At 40.1% G+C, this 27,893-nt stretch overlaps 1 protein-coding gene across 4 annotated transcripts; it reads right to left on the bottom strand.

Annotated features, from left to right (window-relative positions):
* On the bottom strand, positions 1–27,708 carry CCAR1 (cell division cycle and apoptosis regulator 1). 4 transcript variants are annotated; one of them, XM_079976241.1, is made up of 25 exons: positions 27,575–27,708; positions 26,137–26,257; positions 24,058–24,230; positions 22,452–22,496; positions 20,446–20,478; positions 18,911–19,104; positions 18,665–18,779; positions 18,386–18,578; positions 15,019–15,148; positions 14,624–14,785; positions 13,232–13,457; positions 12,579–12,692; positions 11,110–11,276; positions 10,166–10,376; positions 9,250–9,333; positions 8,734–8,919; positions 7,498–7,689; positions 6,316–6,549; positions 5,529–5,640; positions 4,692–4,774; positions 4,103–4,249; positions 3,575–3,695; positions 2,937–3,122; positions 2,433–2,638; positions 1–848 (listed from the first exon to the last, which is right to left on the bottom strand). In XM_079976241.1, the coding sequence occupies exons 2-25, from the start codon at positions 26,207–26,209 to the stop codon at positions 795–797; spliced, it is 3,441 nt and encodes a 1,146-aa protein (XP_079832367.1). In that variant the 5' UTR covers positions 26,210–26,257; positions 27,575–27,708; the 3' UTR covers positions 1–794. The 4 variants fall into 4 exon arrangements, with proteins under 4 accessions (XP_079832367.1, XP_079832365.1, XP_079832368.1 ...); XM_079976239.1 differs by having other exon boundaries at positions 27,549–27,705; XM_079976242.1 differs by having other exon boundaries at positions 20,446–20,472; positions 27,549–27,705.
* Positions 27,709–27,893: the final 185 nt, after the last annotated feature.

The raw sequence follows: 27,893 nt of genomic DNA, 5'->3' as shown, positions 1-27,893 counted from the left end.
AAATAAACAACCAGTTTAATGAGAGCCCATAAAAAAGTAGTAGCAATCCCCACGCCCACCCCCATAAAGCATTATAGTGACATCTACTGGCCAGTTATGCAATTGTACATTTTCATACTTAAAGTGTCTGGTATATTAACACAGTAATAATAAAAAATGTATAACAAAACCAATCTGTATTTTCATATAAATCCCAATTTACCATTCTGCTAAGTTCCTTATTATTTTTCTTAATCACTGGACACCAAAACAGTAATAAGAACAACTTCCAAGTGAGAAGGTTTGATTTAAAGGGAAGAAACTGTGACAAGAAATTCAAAATTTTCTTTAAAAACCTTTACTTGCAAAATTAAGCAGCATGCTATGATTTATACCTGAATTTAAAAAGGCTAATTAGACTGAAATAAAAACCTAAGAATGGCATTTCTATAAATAATGGGGGGGGGGGAGTCTCCACTAGACTTTAAAAGAAAAACATTTGGTAATTAAATACTTGCTACTTTCCATTAAATTGATGAACTTTATTAGCATTCAAACTATAACGAAGTTTGCCCTAAAACATATTTGCAATGCAAAATTATTTTCACTCAAGGAGTGTCTAATAAATTGAGAGCTATGAATTACAAGCAATGCTTTGAAGCAGGCTCGCACATGTATAAAACTTTTTACATCCTTTGCTTGGACTAAGGTATTTATACTACTCAAATCAAACATGCACCACTTTCATACACTCCAGTTTCATGATTTATATTACATTATGTGACACCATATTCCCCACAGCAGCAGCAAGTTTGTCATACATTTGCTCCATTTTCTTTGGATTTCTGATCTTCAATCTTCACAATATCCTGTAGAAAAGGAGGAAATACACTAATGAAGGGTTATATCAACTGAAGCCCTAAGTAATGTATAAATTCATATACAGCATTATTCCCATGCTAACAGCAGGTACTATTTTTTAATCACCTGTCATCAGCCACTTAGTGATTAATAAGAATGGATCCTTGTGTCTTGTGCTTGAAGTGCCAAACTATGACACTATACACTTAAAATGAATACCTGAATACCTAGGAAAACCAGATTTCAATAGTTGCAAATACTAATACAATTTCAAATACTACTCTTTTACATAATGTGAAATCACAGATATTTGTGGGTTAAAGCCTCAGCGCCTAGGACTTGCCGATCGAAAGGTCGGCGGTTCGAATCCCTGCGGCGGGGTGCGCTCCCGCTGCTTGGTCCCAGCGCCTGCCAACCTAGCAGTTCGAAAGCACCTCCGGGTGCAAGTAGATAAATAGGGACCGTAAACTGTGTTTCCGTGTGCGGCTCTGGCTCGCCAGAGCAGCGATGTCACGCTGGCCACGTGACCCGGAAGTGTCTCCGGACAGCGCTGGCCCCTGGCCTCTTAAGTGAGATGGGCGCACAACCCCAGAGTCTGTCAAGACTGGCCCGTACGGGCAGGGGTACCTTTACCTTTACCTTTAATATGCTAGGAGACAAAAACCAAACCTACTACTCTTTTCTCCCTCTTCTTTCCCTCTTCCTCACTTCCCCTCTCCCTCCCACATACACACTTTCAATGCCAGGGCTGGCAAGAAAGTAATATAACTGAAGCAATATTTCAATTTCTTGAAGTTCTTTTGGGTGTTATCTTCCACATGACTCTAAAGGATATTGGCTCTAAAGGATATTGATTATATTGTTCCTCTTGCAATGTGGCTTGACTAAAGAACCACAGTGGGGTCTCCAAGTAAACAGTCAGTGCCTCTTTAAGGCTTGTTTTTTGATGGAAGTGGGTATTCATCATATAAACATATGAAGAGCCCTGCTGGATCAGGCCACAGTTCTGCATCTTATTTGCACAGTGACCAACCAGATGCCTAAGGAAAATCTAAAATCAAGATCTGAGTACAACAGCACTCTCTCTGCTTCTGATTCCCAGCAGCTGGAATTCGGAGGCAAGCTGCCTCTTAAGAGTGGAGGGGAACATAAGCCATCAACAGCTCTATTTTCCATGCATTTTTCTAATCCTTGTTTAAAGTCATCTGAGTTGGTGGCCATCGCTACCTCTTAGGGGAAGAGAGTTCCATGCACTGTGTGAAGTGTTTGCGTTTGTCCTGAATGTTCCAACGTTTGGCTTCGTTAGAACCCAGGAGTTCTAATATTATGACAGGGGGAGAAAAAACTTCTCCTGACCCAGTTTCTCCATGCAATGCCTAATCTTATGCACCTCTTTCACAGGGATGGGGAACCTCATGCCCAGGATCCAAATACAGGCCTCTGTGTGGCCTTCATGACACCCTCCAGGCCACAGCACCTCTATGGTTAGGCAAAGTTTAATAAAGTGCAGTTTGTCTGGTTGCAGAAGCAGGCCTCGCTTTGCCCATGCAACAGATTAGTTGAATCCCAACCAGAATTAGAAAAACCTTTACCTTTTTAAGAACACTGTGTATTTCATCCATAACTGTAGCCAAACTTTTGATTGTCTTATTCAGCTGCCCCTCAAACTGCAAATTTGTATCTTCTGATGCCTTCAAATTCTCTTGTAGCTGGCCAGCATCTTTTTTGACTTCTTTAAGTTCTGCAGACAGACCTTTATTCAGATTCTCCAAATTCAATATAGTCTTTTCATCTTCATCTGAAAACCCCCAAAAAAGATTTTAAAACACTCTCGGTTTTTCTATATTCCTTCAAGCATTACAGAACAAATAGCGTTAAAGATGCCATGTAACTAATTATACAGCTGTATCACCCAGCAGAGCTAGTAATGTGATTTGGTAAGATGTGTCCTCTTTATTCAGGCCAGAAGACCTGAGTATTCATACACTCCACCCAATTCATAGGAATTGTAATTGTTCGGCTTTAAAGTATTTTTCTGTTTTAATAATAAACCTTTCTGAATGTGTGAAGCAATAATTCAAATCTCACTCTCTTACCTGTCTTTTCTTCTAGTGACTGAAGCTTTTGTTCCATCTCAGCTCGGGCTTTTTCACTCTTCTCCAGTTTCTGCAAGAGACTCCCTACATCCACCATAGCTCCATTGTAAACAATGAGGCCAACGTTTTCTTCTGAGCTTCTTGGTTCTTGTTTTATAGCAGGTGATGGTAGCAGCAGCCTGTTTCCTATAGGGGGTTAAGAAATATCATTAAAATCAACGTCACCACCAGACATGACTGGTGAGTTTCAAGACTCCTACAGTAGAAAATTAGCAAAGTCCCACGTTTTCTCAAGAATTCCAGTGTACTCGCATAGTCCAAGAGTGAAACAAATGTTTCCCTCCCCCACATCCTCAGTCCCAACATAAGGAGCAAAATTCCCACTCAGAAAACTTTCAGATCGTCCATAGTGTTGAGATCGTCATGTTGGCAAAATATGGAAAAAACAGGATAGGATCCAAATAGCACACAGGGACTTCAGCTCATTCAAAATGGTCCCCTCTCTGAATTTCACTGCTGCAGCCTTTACTACCTACCACATTGAAGAAAGAGTACATGCTATTAAAGTGACGCAGGTAGAAGATATTTCACCATACATAATGGTAGACATGTCTTCATAGCTAACAAAATTGTGTCACCTAGCATTTCTTCCTGTGGAGTTTCAATTTCTTCTTGATTTTCTTCATCTTTAGAAGTATCTGTCAGTTTTCTATAAAAGCAAGATTCACGAAGCACCACCTTATTAAGCAGCTTCTTAACCTAAGATAGCAGGAGACCAAATTCACATTAATGGTTTGCTCAACAAAGGCATGATTCTCATGCAAAATATAAGCAATACATTTCTACAATACCTTAAAAAGGCAAAAAAATAAAATAAAAAAAATAAAATCTCAAAGCTTGAAATATTTTACAGCAAGAGAGTAATTTTACGTAAATTATTGACAATAAAATTCTTCTGTATGCATGTGGACTTCAATCATTTATCATTTTTTCCGTCATGAACACCCCCTTGTTTCCTCCCTTTTCTCTAGCAAAGAAAATACATATGTATAAAAAGTGACTGGACAAGTCTTATTTCTCTTTATTATACTGCAGTTAACCACAGAAAACGCCCCCAGAGTGATGCAGACTGAGCGCTTCATTCCCATACAGCTTTAGCAACAAACCTGAGCTCGTGAGAGATGCAGTCCAAGTGTGTACAGTATCTCTTCCAAATCCTTTTCTAGAAGGTATCCACAATGGCATTGATCAAAATAAACGAAAGCCATCAGAAGATCGCGGTTAACAGTTATCATCTGTGTTTTGTCTCTTTCCTAAAAAACACATTTTGTAACAATAAGGCTTTCCCCCCTTTTTTATTATCCATTAGTTATTTCAGTATTAGAAAATATGTGAAGTACAGCTTCCTTAAAGGAATATGCATATATATCAATTTTCTAAAGCGCTTCAACACTAAGCACTTTCAAAGATGGTTATACAATTTATGAGGACAAGAGATAGGAGCAGCAGGATCTGACAGAAGTTTTTTCCAGGAGTTAGTTCCCACACTGATTACAGGTCAGAGCTACTAGTATATTACATAATATGGAGAGAGTTTTCACTTCAATTGATTTTTGACAGTATCTCCAGTAAACAAACCCTTCAAGAACTTCAGAACTTAAGACTGATGAAGACAGTTTTGGCAGACAGGCTATTCCTTCCCAGTTCTCTAGCGTCTTCATCGATTCACAGTTAGAAACTCACAGCACTAAATACCTTATCTTTAGAAGCTCTCTCTTTGCAATGCCGGTTTCCCTCTCTTCTGTCATCTCGTCTGTTCATTTCCTCATCATCCCTATCTATGGAAACAAACATAGCATATTCATATTACGTTAGCGCTTTATACTGCTATTATACATATCTTAGAATGAAGATGCACACAGCTCACGTGATGTTAAGGGCATCTTACAACATAGAAAGAAACAGAAGAAGTTCTGTTAACACGCATGTGCCAAAGATATTACTTCTCTTCTGGACCACTTTGGTTCAATAATCAAGTAATAATTGTAGTTTTATAGATTGGATTTTCACATCAAAAGGTACAGAAGTATAGTACACAGTCTGTTAAAGGTAAAGGTAAAGGTACCCCTGCCCGTACGGGCCAGTCTTGACAGACTCTGGGGTTGTGCGCCCATCTCACTCAAGAGGCCAGGGGCCAGCGCTGTCCGGAGACACTTCCGGGTCACGTGGCCAGCGTGACAAAGCTGCATCTGGCGAGCCAGAGCCGCACACGGAAACGCCGTTTACCTTCCCGCTGGTAAGCGGTCCCTATTTATCTACTTGCACCCAGAGGTGCTTTCGAACTGCTAGGTTGGCAGGCGCTGGGACCGAGCAGCGGGAGCGCACCCCGCCGCAGGGATTCGAACCGCCGACCTTTCGATCGGCAAGCCCTAGGCGCTGAGGCTTTAACCCACAGCGCCACCTGCGTCCCTACACAGTCTGTTACTCACTGCAAATTCACTAGTGTAAATCAACACACATAACTGAGGGCTCTACAGTTTTGCCTTTGTCTGCACCTGCCACCTTTTAATTAGAGTAATCATCCCCATATACCATCATCTTCATCTTCAGCATCCTCTGCTTCCATTGGATCGTATTCTTCCTGGTTATTGTCATCTTCCATTTCATCTTCATCTTTAGCATCATCCTTCCTCTTATCTTCTCTCTGTAATTAGTTCATAAATATTAACACAATCCAACAACTGGCAGCAGTAATTTAAAAACCTTCAAACCACACAAATTGGGGGCGATATCCAACTGTGTCTGCCCGACTGGGTAATCCGTTTCTGCTTGTGTAATGTGACTATCCCTTCTCCTCTACCCTGTTCTCCCTTGTATATCTCTAAATCCACTCTAGAAGAAGTCTCAGCCCTCTGGAGCAGATTCTGGAGTGCACAGAGAGGAGAGGAAGGGGGAGTCCATTCATAAAACACTGGATCTCACCCTTGGTGCAAAAGGCTCTAAAACAAATCACAGAGATCTGGGATTCAATCCCACTCCCCTAGCAAGAGGACGTGAAAACGGATGATATTGCTGAAGTTTCTGTATTTCCTATTTGCCCTGAAGAGTGAACCAACAATCAGAAAATTATTAAGCTGAAGCAGTGCTCCAGTTGTTGTCATTGTCTGGGGTAGGGTAGGATTTATTTTTTTTATATAACAATTTGAGCTCCTTGTAAGGGGAGGAAATCAGTTATAGAATTCCTATCAGGCAAGATCTGATAAAATTAACCAGCATGAGAAATAAAATTAAAACTGATGAAATGTAGTAACAAGCCCATCCTTCACAAACCATTCTTAATTTATCAGCTGATTAGTTCTTTCTTCTAATGGCCACTAACCTTCCTGTCATCCCTCTCATCTTTTCTTTCTCTCTCATCTCCAGATTTTCTTCTTTTAGGCTTTGGGTCATCATTTTCATCATCTCGCTCTTCCTTTTTCTCTTTCTTCTCATCTTTTTTGTTCTTTTTATCTTTTTTATCTTCCTTATCTGGAAGCGACAAGAGGGATCTGTATATTCGGACACCAAAGTCCCTTTGAAGCATTTCATTGAAAAGTTCAGCAAATAATGAAACCTGCACAGGAAGCAACAAACTAGAATTAACAAAGCACCGAAACAGAATTACAAACAGTACACTCACATTATTTTTGTTAAAACGTAATTAACTCTGCTTGTACTTTCGTACATTTCATTTCCTTCTACCTCACTTTGTACTATGCCCCACCCTCAATATACCTACAACGCAGGATAACACTTTATACATCTGAAAAAATGGACTACTGTCCATGAAAACTCATGCCATAATAGATTAATCTTTAACATGCCACAAGGCTTTTTGCTGGTTTTGCTAGAAGTGATTAACACCTGAGAAAACAGTTACATAATATTCAACTTCAATACAAGCAGTAATATCAAAATCCCTGTTCATTAAAAGAATGCAGAAATAAAAAATCAACCTTGTTCTTGAAATTCTGCAGGTTTACAATCTTTTCTTTTGCTTAAACAAAATTCTAGTGAGAAAATTCACCGTATCCTCATTTTACAGAAAGGCAGGCTGAAGTTACAAAATATGGAGTTGCCCAACTATATCCCCTGATTCCATGGCAAAGTTCAACTTTCTTATAAAGTAGGCCCCCACTTGAAGATCACTAAGCCACTGCATGTATGGTGCCAGGCTACAGTAGAAGAGAGGCATACAATTGTCATAATTTATTTACTGTAACAGGAGCACAGAAGTCTAGCTTGGTGCAAATCCAATTCAAATGAATGGAGGTTTCACAGCTGTACTGCTGGTAAACAGTGTCCTTTTTTCTTAATCTGACGTAAGTAATTGAGCTGGCCCTGTCTCATTGCAGAACCAAGATGGGGGCATAAAATCAAAAGCTTGAAGCCAGAAAGGCTGCACTCTTAAGAGAACAGGGGCACCTTAATTCATTGTATCCAATGCCGTGTGATCAGAAGGGTGATCACGCAAGTAGTTATTCAGAAATAGTGAGGGGAGAAAGTTAAGTGAAGAGATGACCTCAAAAGAATGCTCTTTGTTATCCTCCAGCCTGTAATCCAGAAGAACACTAAGAGACATAATACTGCAGTCAAACTTTCCGCTTTTGGCTGCCCAGTTAGGATGCACAATGATTGCTGGCTCATCAGGCAAGATGTATCGCCTCTCTCGACGTTGGCGTTCCACTTCCTCTAAGCGTTTCCTTTCTTCTTCCTAAAGATTTGAAAAAAGGAATTTGGAGTGGAGACATCAGAGTATGAACTTCAAATATTTACTTCTTGAGGAGGGTGAAAAGGCAGGGGGAGTGGGGAGAGCCACATACTCAGTTGTTTACTGGACACTTCTATTCCCTTCCCCTATGTGAATGTTATATGCATGCTAGCTGGGACACTCCATGACAGAACCTGGAGAGTCAGCCTAGTGTGGGAGTGACTGGCGAGACCCAGGTTCAAATTTTCACTCAGTGATCAAGATCATCGGGTCAATTTCTCTTACCCTAAGACACCTAAGAATAAGGAGATGAGAGATGATGTAACCAGCATTTGAGGAAAAGGAGAGCATACTTCTTATCTACCAAGCAAAGGCCTAACCAGCACTACGTTGTGGCTGGAAATTTATTTAACTCTAATGTAACTTAACAAGCCCTGTTATTTTGTGTTCTTAGCACTAGCAATGTTTATTGCAACAAGGAAGATGCACATATAAATAGAGATGAAGACATAAATGGCTTAGCAGCTCCTTCCCATGCTACCACCACCTTTCCTCAGGGGCTAGGTAACACTGGAGACAAAACCCTGTAGCTTTTGGATTGGTATGGCAAGAAGTTATGAGAAAGCAGCCCCCCACAACTACAGTATGCATGCATAAGATCAGTCCTAACTCTCATTATGAAGATCTTCCTATCACACATAAACACATCTGAAGTTCAGCTTAATAATGAACTAAACATTTACTAGTGAACATTTTCTACCTAAGTACAGTGGTACCTCGGGATGTGAATGGGATCCATTCCGGAGCCCCATTCACATCCTGAATGGAACGTATGATGCGACGGCGCATCTGCGCGTGCATGGGTCGCGTTTTGCCGCTTCCGCGCATGCGTGTGACATCATTTTGAGCATCTGCGCATGTGTGAGTGGCGAAACCTGGAAATAACACGCTCCATTACTTCCGGCTTGCCACGGAGCGCAACCCGAAAGCGCTCAACCTGAAGCACATTCAACCCGAGGTATGACTGTAAATCCACTAGACTTCTACCTCTTTGTCATCTTCAGATTTCCTCTCTTCCTCCTCTTCATCTTCCTTTTCAGACTTCTCCAATTCTTTCTGTTCTTCCTTCTGCTCTTCCACTTTGAGTTGCTTTGTTAGTCGGGCTATCAGCTGGGATTTCAAGCCCTTTGAGCTAAGAGTTCGGCTTTCTAATTCTTTGCGCAAGTCATTAACCTAGTTGATAAATATTACAGTGAGCATTCAATTCACAATTTAGTATTTATATAATCAAACCTATTCAGAGACAAGCACATCTCAAATTACTGAAATATAAGGCAAGCAAAACTTGGCAAAAATCACAAAGCTTCATTTTTTTAAAATTCATGATACATTTGCCCCAATATAATGTGTATCAGTGATTTTCAAAGATTTCACTCATTTAAAAAGATCAAAGCAACACAAATTCTCAATAACTGCACTACCTTCAGAAAAGAAACAATACTGCAATATTTACTAGACTTTGTAATGTAATACAAACATCCTGAAGTCTTCAGCTATGGTTACCTTCATTGCCTTTGGGTCAAGTTTGGACCAATGAGTAGGAGTAGAAATCTCTTTTGCTTCCCCATCATCCTTCTCCTCTTCATCCTAAAAAATGAAATAAAGTCATCATCCTTCAGAAAGCTTCAAAATGAATATGATTCTTTCTTAAATTCTGCAGCTGACCTGGGCAAGGCCACAACTGTTTCATCAGACAGTCTTCTCCTAAAGTTACCATTTCAACAAAGCCACATACACACATTCTACTAGTTTATAACAGTGCCTCTCTCATCAGCCAATAAGAGCCATCTCTGTGAAACACAAAAGGGTGATAAAGAACAACAACACAAAGATCATCGGGGACACACAGACACTGCTGGTCACCACCAACCACACAGTGTATGATATCCCCCAATTTTCAAACCACCCAAAATACTCCTCATTTTGTTAGACCTTTTTACATTTACCAAGTTGCCAATCAGCCAGATAAGATTCTTTTCAGCTATGTTATTTCAATGTCTTGCCTATTTCAAAATACCATTATTAATATTATTTTTTAAAAGGCTAACACATGGGAGAAAAAATAAAAGTTTTTTGTTTTTTGGTAGAACGGCAAAATGCTTAACACAACTTTTAAAACTGAAATCTTAACTCAATAACTGGTCCCAGATTCCAGCAACTAGTTCTAAGATTACAAAGATTTGTGCATGGAGCGCACAGCTTAAATTCCACTTGTTGCATCAGTATACACTTAAGTTGGTACACTAGCTGTAATTAAACACAAGTAAGTTCTACACTGCTGAAAGCTGGTTTACCAGTCATTGTTACCAATTATGTTCCTCCTAGGTATGTTTGCGGTGTAGCATGTGGTGTGCATTTTGTGCCTGTGTTCCTGCGCCTGTGAGAAGCAGAAATAGAAAAAGGGATTAGCGTTCAGTGCCTGTTCTCCATCAGCCTCCTTGCGTTCACCCTGAAGCTTCTCGACCAGCTGCTGCTTGTATCCTCGGGAGAGGGTTTCCCACTCTGAGCGGGTGGGAAGGCAATGCCAAACATCCGGGAAAAATAAAACCACTGTCTCCACATGAGCTGGAACCGTACGCCCCTTGTGGGTCTCCTCAGGGCGATGGTAGCGAATCTCTGCAAAACGGTACCTGTTGCAAGGGAAGAAGCATGTTGGAAAAAAAATTCTACAATACATTTTACAGAGCCTAGATCACTGTAGCACATCAAGTAAAGCAACTTTGCTGCGACAACCTGAATTTTTTCTAAAGAAAAAAAATATGAAAGCCATATGTTCTCTTTGAAAAACTTGTGTACAACGCATCATAAGACATCTGCTAGGGAATAAATTTAATACTAAAAAAGCTGAAGGCAATTGTTTTTGCACTTGGCACTAAAATGTGCCATTTCATCTGACTCGGGAGGAAATAAAAGATAAAAGTTGAACTCTTTTTTTGTATTTATTGTTGGAAGGTGCTCATTCACAAAGCGATCGACAGCTGATTAACACAAGTAGTAAATTGACCAAGAGAAAATATGGCTGCCCCAAACATCTAATTATTTATAAACACGAGAATAATGAAATGAAGTTTCCTTGGCGATCTCCTCCAGCTATGCGTGAAATGAAAGAATATTTTAACATACAAGCATTGCAAAGTTCAAACAACAAATACAAACACATTATTTAAAGTGCATTGTTCTTCAAACCTTTTGGCACCAAAATCACATTTGCGTTGTCAACTAGGATATCACTTTGAGTAGTTTGCCTGCACAGCTACTACCAGCTGCTGATAAAGAAGTGGTTGATTTTGCCCAAATCATTTCCATGAGGATTTTAAGCATGCTGCTATTTCATCAAAATGTTTTTAAGAATGTAGTACTTACCATTGTGTGCATACACTTAAATCAATCCCTGTTAGAGCCCTGCAACAACGGATGGCAGTTTTAATCAGCACAGATGGGTCCTTCTCCGGCTCAGGTCCATCCAGTGAAGGAGACCAGTGTCCACCAATAGCCATGGCTTCATCTTTACCTTTCATACCCACTAAAAACTAGAGAAGAAAAGGCTACTTAGCACTTTCCTTCCAAGAAAAAAAAGATTATCCAAACTGCAAAAAAAGGGTAGAATCCTATGCTGCAATGATTTCCGACTGGATTCCACTTTCTTCTTCTGAATGCCCTACAGCAGGCTTTCTCAACCTTGGCCCTCCAGATGTTTTTGGCCTACAACTCCCATCATCCCTAGCTAGAAGGACCAGTGGTCAGGGATGATGGGAACTGTAGTCTCAAAACATCCGGAGGGCTGAAGTTAAGGAAGCCTGCCCTACAGTCTCCCAAAACCCTGGAGAGTGATGAAGTCCATTCTGCATTGGATACAACCCATTAAAATTACACATACCTGTTTGTCAGTTTACATGCCATCACAAGCAGTTATCCCTAATCTGCAAGAATGACAGCACAATTCTATACATGACTACCATGGGCATAATCCCAGATAAGTGAATACAGTTTTGCAGCCTAAGTCTTACTCAAGAATGAGTTCAGTTTCGTTTTTCCACATTGCATTTCAGTAATGGAATAGGTTTAAACATCATTACTCATTCATTCTGCAAGACTTCGGAACAGTCTGTCATCATATAAAAATGCTTTAAACAACAGATTAAAATAATATTCTGTACTGTAAAATCAGGGGCTTATAGAATTGTTCAGTGACATAACCTTAAGAGTTTAAAAGTATTTTAGACAGAAACATAAGAAGGTATTTTCTTGGAAGTAGGTTCCAATGGAGAAAAGGAGAACTTGCTTCACAGTAAATATGCATAGGATTATACTGATGGTTTCATGGTGTCTATGGGAAACCCGCCCCCCCATTTCTCGCAAGGTGATGTTATTTGCTTTCAAGACGCAAAAAACACCGGACTAGCTTGGATCTAAAGATTCTGTTGTGTGAACAAAGTCTCACGGAAGATCCAGAGCAGTTTGGGAGCAGGGGGAATTGGCGAGAACCTTCTCTCCTCCTGCTCATGCACAAGGAAAGGGCTTTCTCCAATGCAACAGATCTAAGCCCATTTTTAAAAATGAAACTAGTCCTGTGAATGGTTTGCAAGACCACATGCTTCAGCAGTGCTGAGAGCAAGAAACATGCAAACCATGTTAATAATTTGGATGGGAGACTACAGGGGGCCTCCTGTAAGAATAATATATAAAACACATTTCAAAAGTAATTATTTGTGTCCATATAGGGATTCTATGTCCCCAACATAAAGAAAACTATGTGGAAAGCTTGTACCTGCATCAATTTTCCAGCAAAATTTCTAAGTTTATGTTTGTTTGCTAGAAATGCATATTTTTACCTTTATGAGTCTAGCGGGATGTTGAAAACCATCCCGGAGCTCTTGTGGATCTTCAGCAAGAGCACATGATTTGTGATAGAGATCTTCCATGCTAGGACTGGCCATGAGCATCACCTGTTAAAGTAATATGACAAAAAAAAAAAAAAGACAAGACAAGACAACGTAACGAAGCTATGATTCAAAGCTTGGTATCTTACACTTAACTGCTAAACTCAATAGGTCTAGAATAATGCATAAAGTCAAAAAAAGATACACCTGTTTTGAAGGGTTAAATATCCAAAAATCTCAATGAAATCATCACTTGATTTTAAATTTCTAACATGCCCAAAGCACAAAATAAGACTTGTCTAAATTAGCAAGTAGCCTGCAGATCCAAAGCTTCTTGAATTGCTACATACAGTTCGTTGCAATCTTTTATGCACACACAACATGAACCAAGGGCCCAACTAAAGAATCCATGGAAAGATGTCACCCACTCTGGAATAAAAGAGTTGAAACCGAATCTGATCCAACTGAACTTACTGTTCAGTCAAGATTTGCGACAAAGGTAACATCACTGAAAACCTATGCACAGAAGACAATGGGAATCCCTTCAAAGAAGCATTTCCAAACATTTCTATGCAAGCAGGAATGATTTCGGTTGTTGGGCATACCTTTGCACTGTAAAGATGATCGGCATCTGGTGGATCCAGTACAGAAGTGTTTTTATCCAAAGGATCTACCTCTCTATGCATTACATAGAAATTGCAGTAGTTTCCTAGCTGAAATGGTCTTGACATAGGAAATGCATCCACCCATGTAAACTGAGCATCAAAGAAGTCACTTGGGATGTACAAGTTCTGATATCGCCGTCTCAGTTCCATCATATCACAGCTAAGGCTTTAAACAGTAAGAAAATATATTTTACAACAATAAAAAGAGCTGGGGCTTAAAAGCAAATTAGTAGCAAGATGCAGAATGAGAACTGAGCTCAAACACTCTTTTTATAGTTTTGCTTCTACTTTTGACATTACTGAAAAGCAGCTCAGAGCCATTAGTGTCATCATCTTGGAAGAAAAATACAGTAACGTTATTTTGGGCAATTTTTTAAAAAAAATTTTTGCTTGTTGAAACGTTCTCTGAAACAGAACATGCAAATTTTGAAACAAAAATCAAGACTCACAAAACTTTGGTTCAGCCCTTTGTGGAAGCTACGGTACTTTTTGTCATAGCCATTAAACTTTTATCAAGTATCAGAAATATTAAAAAAATGTTTTAATCAGTCAACAAACAAACAAATAAACCCAACCAACACCATTTTTTGTTTTTAGGGTAAGTTGCTTCTCCAGAAGCTGTTGAACAGTTAGGCAACTGTCAGAGTAAATGGAAATCACTACAGTCCAGCCCTGATCAGGCTTTAGCCGAGGTACAGACAGGTTGGGCAGAAACTCCCTGTTTTATCATGATAATCTGAAAGTACACTATTAAGGTGTATACCCTTAATGTATCATATAATAAGGTACCATAGATTTCTCAAAATTCTATAGTCTATACCAGTCATGAAAATACTGCATTCACATTTTCAAGCCTTTGTTCACCCCTTCAAGGGTTAGAAACATGTTCTTTCAAATTAAAGAGATTCTGAAAGCACTGAATTCTGCACCCAACTTGCAACATCTTACAGATTAGCTAATGCTTTATTGCCAGGTAAACTGTTTCAGCTCTCCACTTTGAAACATATCTGGCTCCAAAATTCCTGTACAATGTCCACAGCCACCCCACACGGTTGTAAAAATGTGTAATACAAAGAGGGTCATTGTGTAGCTGAAAGTTTAAAAAGCACATCTCCTTAATTTACACAAAATATTCTGTCTACAGTGGATGGAGGTGGGTGGAGAAAGAACAACATTCAAGTAAAACTGAGTTACATTAAGTAACTTTAAAGTCAACAAAAATGAAGCTATGTTTCAATCTCTTGGGTTTATTTAATGCATCCTTCTTTTATAGCAGTAAGATACCTTCCACAGAAAAATATGAAATCACAATTTCACACCAAGATAACATACCAGTCTAATGAGAACTTGGAAAACTGGACCGTGTAACGGGGTACAACACGTCGGGGTCTTCGGGGTGATCGTTCCCTCTCTCGCCGAGGTGATCTTTCTCTAGAGCGTTTTCTCTGGGGTGATCTTTCCCGTGACCTACGTCTCTCACGCTCCCTTTCACGACTTAACCATGTGTGAAATATAAATGTCTTGTTTTAGCGTCTACCATTATGAACACAGAGCTCACATGCCTATAACTCTAGAACCAATAGCAACAAACATCAAAACATACAAAACTTCCATTCTGAAATCATCATTAACAAAACTGAACAGTACTTACATTCAAACTTCAAATACTTAAATTATTTCCTGTCTGTAATATGTACAGAAAATTGAGAGGAATTTTTGTATCACACCTTCTGTCATCTTTTCTGTTAGCCATGGGGTCTCCTCTGTCATTTCGCCCGGAAAATCTGGGTGGTGGATCTAATCTCCGTGCTGGCTGAGGCTGTGAAACTATTCGAACAGGGGGCTGTAGCAAACCAGCTAGGAGGGGGAAAAAATCCCACAAGTTCTTAAGAATTTCATATCAGTAAGCAAATTATAACACAAAAATGTAGCTTATTTGTTGGACTATCCGTTTTCATGCTTTTTTAATAGCATAGAACATTTGCTCATTTGTTTTGCAGAAATGAATGTGGCAGCAATCCAACAATCTTTTTTAAGAATAATTTTTTATTAACCGACCAATCACATCAAATCAAACCAAATTACATAAATTCCAAATTACACAGCCGAATTTTAAATTTTTGTTGGGGGTACCCATATTTCAAGTTTCGAAGGGGATCTAATCAACTTCTTGCTTCTTACTGCTGTTTTAATGTCCACAAATCTAATCTTATGATGTTCACAGTACTGTCCAGTCCTTTCTTACTGTTTTTCCACATCTCTTGTTGTTATTTTCATATATTTTTCCTTTCTCTTGGTGACCTCTGATAATCTCCGCAAGCTGGTTAGAACAGTTTGTAATCCTGCGTGGATTTTTTTTTTTATCCAGTAGCTGGCTGAGGCTGTGAAACCAGACGTTTTCCATATAACATCACTTCCATACATCAAAACAGTCTTAGCGTCATTAATCTTCACCAATCTGCATCCTTTCTCAAAACCTCTGAGGAGATTCACTAGGAATGCAGTCTGAAAACAAGTCCTTTCTTCCTCCCGGCTATAAATCCTTTGGCAAGATGGCGACTCTGAATTAATTGCTGCACCATTCCCAAATGCTCTTACTGCTTCTCGATCTTCATAAAGCATACTTTTGGTTAAAGTTTATCTCCACACAGACCTTAATCATCCTGCTTGGGTCAGTTCAACCAACGATTCTAATGAGGAGGGTTTCTTGTAAATCACATAGAAGGAAAGTAAAAAAGGTTCCTCCCCCCCATTCAGTCCCGTCGTTGTCAACATATCCAGCCTTTGGTGTATCTTCATCGTAAAATATTCCTGTTTCTCCAACCCGTCGTCTTCTTTCGCAGAGGTCACTTAAATTAGCAGACTTCACTCACCTTCTTCACTTGAAATATGTGCATTTGCTTCTTTTGTAATTAGTTATTCCAAATTGCTGCAACTAGTGCGCGATCAGAGACAGCGTCCAGGAGAGCCGAGGTCCACACGGGGACATTCTGCCTAGGGCCCTCACCCCCTTCTTTCGAATTAGGGGGTGATTTATGGGCACAGCAGGCAAGGGCAGTGTTCCCCATTTCCTTGGGGCAACAAGGGAGGCTGCCTACTCCCATAACAGCCTCTTAATTACCCCATGTGGGTCGGAGAGATGGTATTGTCGGCCATCTTCCAATGCGCCCCCTAGTGGCCCCCGCAATCCAACAATCAGCTAATAACAATAGGTATAAGCAACATAAGGTTTCTCATATTTAATCCAATGGGATGCATTCATTTAACTCTTCAAATTATATAGGCAAGATGATGAATTTTTCTTCCTCAATGCAAGCCTCATCATACTGGGATATGCAGCTAGTTTCACTTTAACAGAATTCAAGGGGAGGGACACAATTCTGAACAAAATGGTTCAAGAGAACATTATATTGATTGAATGCTTTAAACCTACATTACTCAGAAAATATTAACAGGCTGGAAGATTTTGACTCAACCATTCAGTTTCCAGCAATGTGGGGTGTAAATCAGTGTCCATTTCAACAAAATACTGCTCTTGGTGTTTATTCTGAAGGCCAGTCCTCATTTTGAAGCTGTTTGTCCATCACACGCCCCCTGCTTAACACTTCTCAATATCTGATAGGGAAGCAACTGCACGTAATCAGGCAGTGACTACATGCTGGAGAGTCACTGCTAACCAGTAAGCATGCAGAGACATGCAGCTTGCCCTCAAGCATTACAGTTGTTCAGAAGAACACACAAGATGGGGGGAAAGGGCCACAAATAATTGCCAAGTAGTCTGAACTGGCCCTCAAATCATCAACAATCTATTATTTCTGTTGCTATAACTCCACAATGATTGCCTCATTAAGCACTGTGAGAGGGCAATGCCATAAACTACAACATGAACAACAGATAGAGGTTACTCTCATCAACTGGGCAATCCACAGTTCCCTGCAGCAAAGAAAAAGAGGTCTAGATTTGACTCAAGCTGTAGGAAAGAAGACTGAGCAACAGTACTCAAGAAAATGTCTACCAGAGCATATAACAGCAAGCAATTGTGCCAGATGTCACACAACAGGATGAGCCTCAGAAACAGTGCAAGCAAATACAAAGTCCACAGAGCAGAAGGAGGCCTAAGAAAGAACATGCGGGCAAAACAGATTTAAAACCAAACCAAACAAGGTAACTTCCCCTTAGTTCAGATTGCTCAAGTAAAGTCCAAAACATCAACAGTTTCTATGTAGACACTAAACAGGTTCTCTTGAAGGTTAAGGCTCTACATGAATGACACCCATATTTTTTATTTACCTCTTCAGAAACCACAGAACTAGTCAATTTACCAGCCCTAATGCCAACCTATTTTATGCAAGAAGTAACCACAAAGTGATTATGAATTCTGGTGCTACAATGTTTTTTTAGAGGTACCTTGTTCTTAATGGAGGGGCTCACTTTTATTCTTTAGAAGGATGAAGCATGGTATTCTACAGCTGATGTTAAAATGCATATATATTATGGATACTAACAGGCAACACAAAGTTTAGACTATAGTTATAAACAAAATCATAGCATATCCACGGAGAACCTTGATTACAAAATGTGTGGCTGGGTTCTACATTCCAATGCTATAATAAACCAGTTTAACATTATGAGAATGTGCTATGGTGATTGTCAGGTTTATAAGCTACATTCCCACCTTTTGCACACAAGGTTTCCTGTTGCAGTTTGCAACAAGGCAGTTTCCCATTTCATCTGAATATGGGAATGTGTGGTTTATACATATCATAGCTAGTTAAATGAGAATTGAACTTGGTTAAATAACCATGGTTTGTATAAGCAGTTTTCTGTACTGGGATAAAATTGGAAATTGTGGTTACAAACAGCAATTGGAAGCTTTAACAACTATACCCTGCGTGTGCGGGAATACGCAAGCCTGAAGTTCCCATCACAAGAAATCATGGTTTGTTCTGACTTCAGAATGCAGCATCTCTCTTGCACTTCAGCTACAAGGTAAACTGAAGACCATATAGCCTTGATACTATTCAGTCAGTTATATTCTTCTACATTTTTTTTGAAAAGAAAACTTCCAATATATGTCAAGTATTGAAGAAATACCTTTCTGCTGTGGCTGTTGTAACAAAGGCTGTGGTTGTGTCTGAAGCAAAGGTGTAATAGAAGCCGCTGATATCTGTGCCTGTAGCAGCGACTGTGGCTGCGGCTGTGGCTGCACACTGAATGCAGTCTGCTGTGCAATAGGCTGAAGTACAGGTGGAGGAGTCTTAAGTAAAGGCTGGGTTTGAGTCTGGTTCTAACGAGGAGGAAAAAGGGAACAACTTGTGAATCAGCTTTACACTAAAGGTGCCGACAAGAGTCAGACTGAGTGACTGTATATACCTGATTTGGTAGTGTCTGAATTCTCTGCGCATTCCATTTGAAAGGCATATTAGGGTTATATGTTGCTTCTACCAAAACTCTGTCTCCTACTTGAGGACTCTTCCCTTTCACAGCACTGCAAAATGAAAAGAGTCGCATTATTAGACATCACACTACCATAATTCTCGATAAACTTCTTTCTCTATATTATTTCTCATGCATTTTATCAGTATCACCACTTGTCCACGTATGGTAGAATTAAGTTACCTGAGCTGGAAGAATACATCTTCATCCACAAAACCAAACGTGTCATGTAGCTTTGTAACTACTCCAGTAAAGACACGCTGCTTCTGTGGTTGGCTCTGCTGCTGACTTGACCGAGGTGCTGGATAAGAAACAGTTATCTGTGCTGCTGGCTGAGGAGTAGATAGGCTAAGGCTTGTTGGCAGTGCCACAGCTGGCTGCGTGCAAAATAAAACATGAAATTATGTAAGCATTGACAATCTTCTAAATAGTATAGCTGAAATAATGATAATAATAATTTGTATTTTTTCAGTTTATTACCCATTCTTCACCATCAGGTCCCAACAATTTAAAATTCAGTATTTAAAATGTTTTTAAAAATTACATCCACAAGAATAGGGTGGGGTCTGAAAACATGTCTCAGGTGTCAAAGGCCACACACTCTGAAAAATTATTTTGAACTAAAGTTGCATTGTACGAAGTGCAAAAAACTATACCTTTTTACATTGGGGGAGGAAAAAACAGATAAACCTTGATTTTTCTCCTATCAAACTGCAGTTGCACAAGCTGGTTCAACCAATATATCAAAAACCCCACCTGCTTATTATGGTGGCCATTTCTTCCAAATCATTTCCTCAAACTGTAGGCTTATTTGTATTTCTATAAAAATAACCTCAAACATGAAAACTGTAAATGCACATCAGAACACAGAAATGCCTTCAGACTAGCACCAATCATGATCTGGAAGCAGAGATTGTTTTTCAGTTGCTATGTAATTGATGTTTTCCAAGAACATTTCCAGATTTTGAATTTTGCTTCTATTATTTAGTTTGTATCAATGATCTTTTCGGCAACCTATTCTTTCCTATGCTATATTTTGACCTCCTTAAAGTGGTTATGCACATTGAAACATATGTTTAAAACGTTTTCTGAAAGACTAGCACAGACAAAAATATGAATATCTTACATTGCTGCAAAATGTTTCAGAATTTTCAAGTGCAATATAGGCTGCCTTGCCGGGGGGGGAGGGGGGGGAGGACAGACTGTATGTACCTTTTGTCCACTACTTTTTATGAACATAAAATAATTACTTTCCTGTCCTAAGAAAAGTCTCTTCAAATATCTGTATACTACTTACAGCACAATCCTATGCAGGTTTACTTAGAAGTAAATTTCATCATATTCAATAGAGATTACTTCCTAGTAAGTGTGCACAGAATGGCAGCCTAAGTTTCTAGTCTTAACCATTGGTGTAAATATCAAAAAACTTAAAAGCATCAACAGAAGTCTAAGAGAAAATATGCATTAGAAATACCCCTTCTAATGACATGAAATTAATATCTCTCTATAACAGTAGAACTACAAAGGCACTTATATTTTGGTTTGGGAGGGGGAGGTAATCAAAGGGATAAAGAACACATTGGACTGAACTACCAGTTGTCTGTATTACATGAGACATAATAAAGGTACCATTATGTTTAAAACTTTAAACAAAAGCAGAGCTGACAAGTGCACAGGCAAATTTATTATACAGTGATGAAAGCTTTAATAAAACTAACCTGGGTTAGAAGAGTTTGCTGAGGTTGCTGCAACTTAAAAAATACAAGACCATGAATTACTTTTTATGCTTTGTGCAAGTCCAGCTTCCTCTTTAGCCATATTTAGCTTTGAGAAATAGCTGCAAAATGTTTTCATGATTGCCTATACCTGCATTCTATACAATAGCTGCTCTTTATGCAGTTTTGGCGAACACTTAGCTTTCCACTCTTGCAGAGTAGTCCAAACTCCCTTTGTGCTAGGCTTAGAGGGGATGAATTAGGTGGTGCCCCTCTGCTCAGCAATACTGGTCTTCCACCGGCTGCCACCACCAGGAGGACAGAAGCATCACTTTGCTGCCAGAATGGGTGTATGGAAGGAACGGTGTTTCCGTGCGCTGCTCTGGTTCGCCAGAAGCGGCTTAGTCATGCTGCCCACATGACCTGGAAGCTGTCTGCGGACTAAGGCCAGCTCCCTCGGCCTATAGAGCGAGATGAGTGCACAACCCCAGAGTCGTCCGCGACTGGACCTAGCGGTTAGGGGTACCTTTACCTTTTACTAGCAAGACCCCCACCAGCAGGAGCCAGCCGAAGGTCCCAAATTGGAGTATTCTGGAGGTGGGGTGGGCTGAGCTGGCCCAGGGTATGTTGGATCCTGAGCAGATATCATTACCATTGTGTGATGGCATCAGGCTGCGTCAAGTTCAGGCTCCTGCAGCTATCACCCTACCCCCACAACTTTTGCTCTGGCATGGTAGGGCTGTGGATACAGCAGTGGCTCCACAACTCCATAAAACCACACAGACCAGTGGCTGGGGTTTGGGATTTTCCCTTTTATGTAATACGGGATGAATCAAGACTAAAAATGGCAATGGCAGGGCAAGATCGCCATGTATCAACAGCAGATGTCTATTGTCCAAAGATGAGTCCTTGAAAGCACATTTTCCAACACTACCAATATAGTTATCCCATCCACTAATTCTAGATTATAATGTGCCTCTATTTTGTGGCTCATTCTGAATCGCCCCAGTGGCTGAGGTTCAGGGGGAAGATGTGATACAAAGGATAAGGCAAGACCAATCCTCCCCCTTCTTAGTATCCAAGACAATATATGAGGGTTGGGGTACATCCACTTCCCTCATTACCATACTCAGACCAACTTCTGTCTCCTCATTACTCTTCTCAAAGAACCCAGCAAATGAACCCTTTTTTGACAACAATATAGATCAGTTTCATCACAGCAGAAAAACAGTTTCCAAGATTCCTTAGTTAAGTCACTACGGTTCTGTAGAGATTCAAATATAAGGGCACAGCAATTTGCACACATAGGGTTGCATATCACACTGCATTTGCAGAGATCTGCTCACAGTGAGACTTTCCCTTCCTCTTCGTCTCCCCACATGTCCTCAGAATCTGCTCTGAATTGTCTTTCAACCCTCTGGAGCAGATTCTGAGGTTGTGGGCTGGGGAGGCTGAAAGAGATAAGAGGGGAAAGTTCCATTGAGCAAGCAGAAGTCTGCGGTTGGATACAACCCACTATGATAAGGTAGCTATTTGGGTGGGGAAAATATGCTGGTGTGTGTGTGTGTGTGTGTGTGTGTGTGTGAGAGAGAGAGAGAGAGAGAGAGAGAGAGAGAGAGACTCTCTCTCTCTCTGTGTGTGTGTGTGTGTGTGTGTGTGTGTGTGTGTGTTTTAAAAAATGTACATGGTCTTACAGTTTGTTAGCATATATTGAAATTGCTCAGTCTGATGTGACACTGGGAGGAGGAATATAAGACTTCATTGTTGAATCCTCCACCACGTTATGAGTGTTGGAGGATATGTTAAAGTGAGGCTACGTTAAGTAGGGAGGTATATTGGTGGATAAATGGTTTTACATGTCAGTTAATGTGAACATTTCAATCATTTCTGTATTTAACGACATAAAACAAATACATTTTTGGGCTATCACCCAGAACTGGAAGACTATGGACCAATTCAGACAGAGCAGATAAGAGACTGACAATATGCACACAAAGAGGTGAACAAACCTGCTGTTGTACACTATAGAGGGTCTGCTGTGGTTGTGAATATTGCTGAAAAACAGAATCAGAATTGATAACTAGACAGTACTCCAAAAAGATATATCTGTATACTACAATCTCAGAGAAATGTAAATATGGCAAAACCAAACTGTAGAAATAAAGTTTAAGACAAAAAAGACGATACTTGCATTTCTATTATTTCATCAGCTGAACAAAACAGTATTGTATCTTCTCAGAAAAGCATTTATTGTTTTTTAAAAATCAGTCTAGATATTACAACATGAACTAAATTAACAAATGCCGAGTACAATCTGCTATGAAATATCCATAAGCAAGCCTTAATGAAATGAACAAGAGCTTCGCAAGATCACAACACCCAGTTATGCCAGCTGCAGATTAAATATTCTAGTTCATTAACACATCCTAGTTTGACCTAATTTGGGTTAAACCACAGGGGACAGATATGCTGTAATGATTTTATTAGTGGCAAGCAAAAGGAGCCCTGCATGAAACTTTTCACTCCCTGTGAAGAGTGCCCCCTACTTTTCTGCAATTATTCAAACCACTTTGCAAATATGTGAAGGTGAATTAGGCCATCACTCCTTCACTCAAATCTATTTGCTGTTTGCTAGTTATAAGAGAATGTCCACACATTTGGAAACACATCCCATTGAAAACAGTGGCAAGGACAACATCTGCATACAGCTGCAGTTGATCTACACTACAGTATCAGTAGGATGCACATTCTCATCTATATTCTGTTGCAACTGGTCACACATAACTATGAAAGGTGGGGTACAAATTTAATATATAAATAGAACTGGATCAGGACACAAGTCATTGCTTGCCAGTACTGTGCATCAAGAAATCACCAGCATCGTTTGGCTGGGAACAGACTAATTGCTTTCGCAACAGGCAAATGTTTCTTCTTTTCCTCAAGAATAAAAGCAAAGTGAGGGCTGTGGTACTTTCAGTGACATCATCACGTAGCCAAATCCAATCACGTTGCTATAGTGAAGATCATACTGTGAGGAACGAAATTATGCTATACCAGCAGCATATGTTTGAGAGTTTTGTATAAAGCGACTAACAAATAATAATAATAACCACGAACATACTTAAGAACTAGGGAAAGGCACTAAGGGGTATGTGAATGTGTTTAGGTACTTGCCAAATCCCTTGAAAACCTAACTTTCTCCAAAAATGTTTTAAGCATTAAAATCTGATGCATCACTAGTTTTTACTCTAGTTTACAGAATTGTGATTTAGTGTTTTATTAGCTTTTCCAACGTCTTTTTCGGTACCCATTGTTAGAGAAAGACACTAACAAATAACATTTGTCCCTACTAAAAAGATTTCCCTATTTCTGAGGGTATGTGATATTTTGAGAACACCAAACAGAGGCTCAGTGTAATTACGACAAGAAAGCCCTAGACATGACAGACTACATAAAAACTATATAGCATTCAGTATCTAAACAATAGTAAAATCATTTTACAAATAAAAATCTCAAAGCAGATTATAAAGTTTATCTGGACCTCGGCTTGTTTTACTGAAGTTGCCACTCACTGGCTGCACAAAAATAGGAGTCAGCAGATGCAGTTCCATTTACCTGCTGTAATGCGGCTGCTGCGGCTGCAGCTTGCTGTTGTAAAGCAGCTGTCTGACTGAGCTGATAGTTTGTTGGTGTCTGAGTACTGAGGCCTGCTGCTGCTAATGCAGTTTGTTGTGTATATATTGTAGGAGATGCTCCAAGTAAGGATGGTTGCTGAACACCAAGAGCAGCTGAAAATGTAGGATTTAAGCATTAGGACATCTTAGTTTGGGGTCGGTGGGTAGTACAGTCTCATCATGGTCAAACATGGGGTTTAACAGCACTAAGGATTTCCTCCTGTAAGTCAAAGCTTGTGGGGAAATGGCTCTTCCTTGCACCCCAATATACAGCACATGCACTTTTTATATAGGAGCTGCTGTTCAAATGCAGAAAAGGTTCAACTTTACTTTAGTTTAGAGCCAAAGAATATTATAGCTCATGTTTACTACATGGGGCTTAACACACACAGTTGGCAGGATAGATCCAAAGCAACAAAGCAATGGAGTCTTCAGCAACTCTTCACTTGGAACATAAAACTGAGAGCAATAATAAAAACCTAGCCTTAAAGCTAATAGGTATATTCAGTTATAGGAAATTAAGGATGGAGTATGCTTTATGCCAAGACTTCTTGGTGTGCCAGATCACAGGCCATTTTCAAACCACATTACAGACTTAATGATCTGATGCTAAATATAGATGAATTCTGGATCTTTTGAAGCCAAGGAAGAAACATTTTGAGGAAAATAAATGCAATACTGGCTGATGTATCAAACTGTAACTTAAACATTTAAAGATATAATGTGCTACTTAACAATTAACAAAACAGTATATGATATAAATCATTCTGCATTTATTCAAACAATTGTTACAAAATATATGAAGAATAAAAATGGAGCTGACAACTGATGCACCATAAGAGTATGCAAGCACCTGCTACTGCCAGCTAATAGATGCAGCAGGGGAGAGGGAAGAAGAGAAACTATAACATGGTAAATAACATGGTATATTATTTGGGCTTAGTAGCAGCATCTAAGCCTCATCATGATCATGGAAGAGGTGCTGCACATGCTTAGAGGGGAAAGCCCAGAAATAATTATGCAATTAACAATTTCATTTCATTTCAGGCCTCACAGTTAAAACTGCTCATTCTCAAATTTTACTGGTCCTTCAAGCTTCTGTAATTTAGACCTCATTCAATTTTATTTCCATTTTACCTAAGGGCACTAACAGAAAGCAAAATATTATTTGTAAAGTGACCATATATTAGACAAATTCTGATATGTTCAGCTAAGCATTCTTAGCCTTGAACTTCATGTTCCAAACTCTTAAACACTTACAGAAACTTTGAAAACAGAGTTGGAAAAATACCAGCTGAAGGCCCAAGTCTGTAAAAATTATCAGGTTCTTCCCTTTTAAGCAGCAAAAAAACCACCTTGGGAACAAGGAAGAAAACCATGCTTCTGAAGAAATGTAGCATTCCTGTTTTAATAACTTGTTTGAATGTGGGATACTGCAAAGCATAGTTGGCTCAACAACTAGCAAAATATGCTACTTACTATTTCAAGCTAAATCCAGTCTCTGTATAACAGGGGCACCAATATGTATTCAAAGCATGATGTATTCAAAGCAAATTTCCTGCCCTTTCCATATAAACACAATGCTACATTTAAGAATTGCTGAGTTTTAGGGATGTCACCTAGATAAAATTATTAAATCCACATATATATGCATATGAAAAATAAATACTACTAAAGAAAAAAGCACACCATCTTTATGATAATGCATATGTGTGTGGCAAAATCTTAGAAGAAGCATTCCTCATCTGTCACATCAGAATAAATTATTCATTTAAGGTGTTTGATGGCATGCATTTTTAATGAACTTATTAAAACATTTTTTTTTAAATAGTTCTGCTAATTAAACAGGATCACCTTGTTGGCTGGACAAAGCATTTTAATCAATCCAATTTATCAATTAAAACCCTTTGAACTATTTATTTTATTTTGGTTTCCTCTGACAAAAAGTATGAAACCTTGAAGAATGTCAGATTGAAGCTAAGGCAGTGGTTACTGGTTAAAAAGAAATATAAACGCTGACCTGGTTGAGATACTGCAGTGGCTGTAAACTGGGTAGCCCAAGGGGGATTCTTCTGTCCTCCAAACTGAGCCATGGTGAGCGACAAAATTCTTTTGCTGTTTTAGTCTTCTACAACTGTGACCTATCAAAATAAATAACTTTATGAAAACCACACTAACACTTAAATTATTTTAATGCAAGTCTATTCCAGATTAGACAGACTGGTTTTCAACGCGTGATGTGGCAAATAACGTTTTAAAGTAAATTAACAATAGTACAATTATTAAACTAACCTTTGGTTGGGGAGGATTGCACAAAAGTCATAGGCAAATAAACACCTGGATGTTCTAAGTAAATGCATTAAAAAACCTGGTTTTTGACAAAAGTTCAATACGTAGCTGTAACAAAGACTTCTAGAAGCTCATCTTTCAAGGTGTGGATGCATCTGCAACATAATATGGCACCTTACCAAGAGCAACGCTATCGCTTTGTTCACAGAAGTTTAATTGACTTGCAGACTTTAAAATGGCACCGCAGTTAAAGAACAGGTCTTTGCACTGTAAATATCAGCGATTGTGAACCTAGGGGAGTCCAGCGACTGGAGCTGCTGTGCGAAAGAGCAGGGGAAAATACCAGGTATACTGAAACACTTAGGCCTGAGACAGAAACGGAGACTGCATTCCAAAGCAATATGTATTCGGAGAATAAAGATGAAAAGCAATCTCTTGAAAACGGAAGTTTCCCGAGAAGTTAGCGCGGGAGAGAGAAAAAGCAACGTCCACTAGAAACCTGCACGTAGGCAGACTGAGGTCGCGAGCACCTGACAGCCAGCTTAACTGAGCTCAGTCCGACTCGCTTCTTAGCAATCACACGTCCAATTGTCCTGTGTGAACCACTTGCAAAGAAAACCTCACCGGCAGGATGGAAGATATATTGTATTTAATGGGATACGTTGGTGGGGGGGGGGCGACACAAACAAGGCCTACAAATAAGGAACGAGAGAATGCGAGTGGAGGAAATTCACGGAGTGAAACAAAGAAGTAACTATTGGGTGGCTCTCGCGCTCCCCATGCATGCGAGGCACGCGGGGTGGGGGGCGAGAAGAGGTGGATGGAGGGCGGGCGGGCGGGGACACAGACAAGAGGCCTTTGAGGGCGAAACTGCCAGCCAGCTCTCTCGCTCTTCCTCCTCAGGTGGAGGGACAGGGGCGCGAGGAGAAAGCAGAGCGGGAGACGCGCCTCCTCCTCCTCCTGCAACAACAATGAGGGGCAGAGGCCTGCCTGCCTGCCTGCCGCCGGGGAGAAGAGCCTCCCTCTCTCGCATTGCCCAGCCCGCCCAAGGGCCGCTGTCGGAAACCTCAAGGCTCGTCACTTCTGAAACGGCCAACCCGGCCTCGGCGCCTTTGACGCGCCTCAACCCCGACGACCCTTTACCTGGCGCGGGCCGAATGAGGACTCACAGGGGCCATTTCAAACTCCTCCGGCACATTCCCCACCCCCTCCGACACCCCGCGCACACGGATAATCGAGGTACGGCGCATGCGTCGAAGTGGAGCGCGAGCGAGGACGGGTTGGAGGGGGCGATTCACTCGGGCGCCGCGCACCTCGGTGACGTCTCGAAGTGAGATTTCTCCGCCCCTCCCTCGTACACGTGCTCCGGGAAGATGGGGTCGCCGTCTCCAAAACAAGGAAGGGAAGTAACGGCGCGCATGCGTCAAGGGAAGCCCCTCCCTCCCTAACGATCGAGAAGCGAAGAATCCTATGAGGAAAGCCGTCATT

The sequence above is a fragment of the Podarcis cretensis genome (genome assembly GCF_951804945.1).
Source record: "Podarcis cretensis genome assembly, chromosome: 5".
NCBI lineage: Eukaryota > Metazoa > Chordata > Lepidosauria > Squamata > Lacertidae > Podarcis > Podarcis cretensis.
The sequence above is the reverse complement of the archived record's forward strand: the minus strand, read 5'-3'. Positions and strand labels throughout refer to the sequence as shown.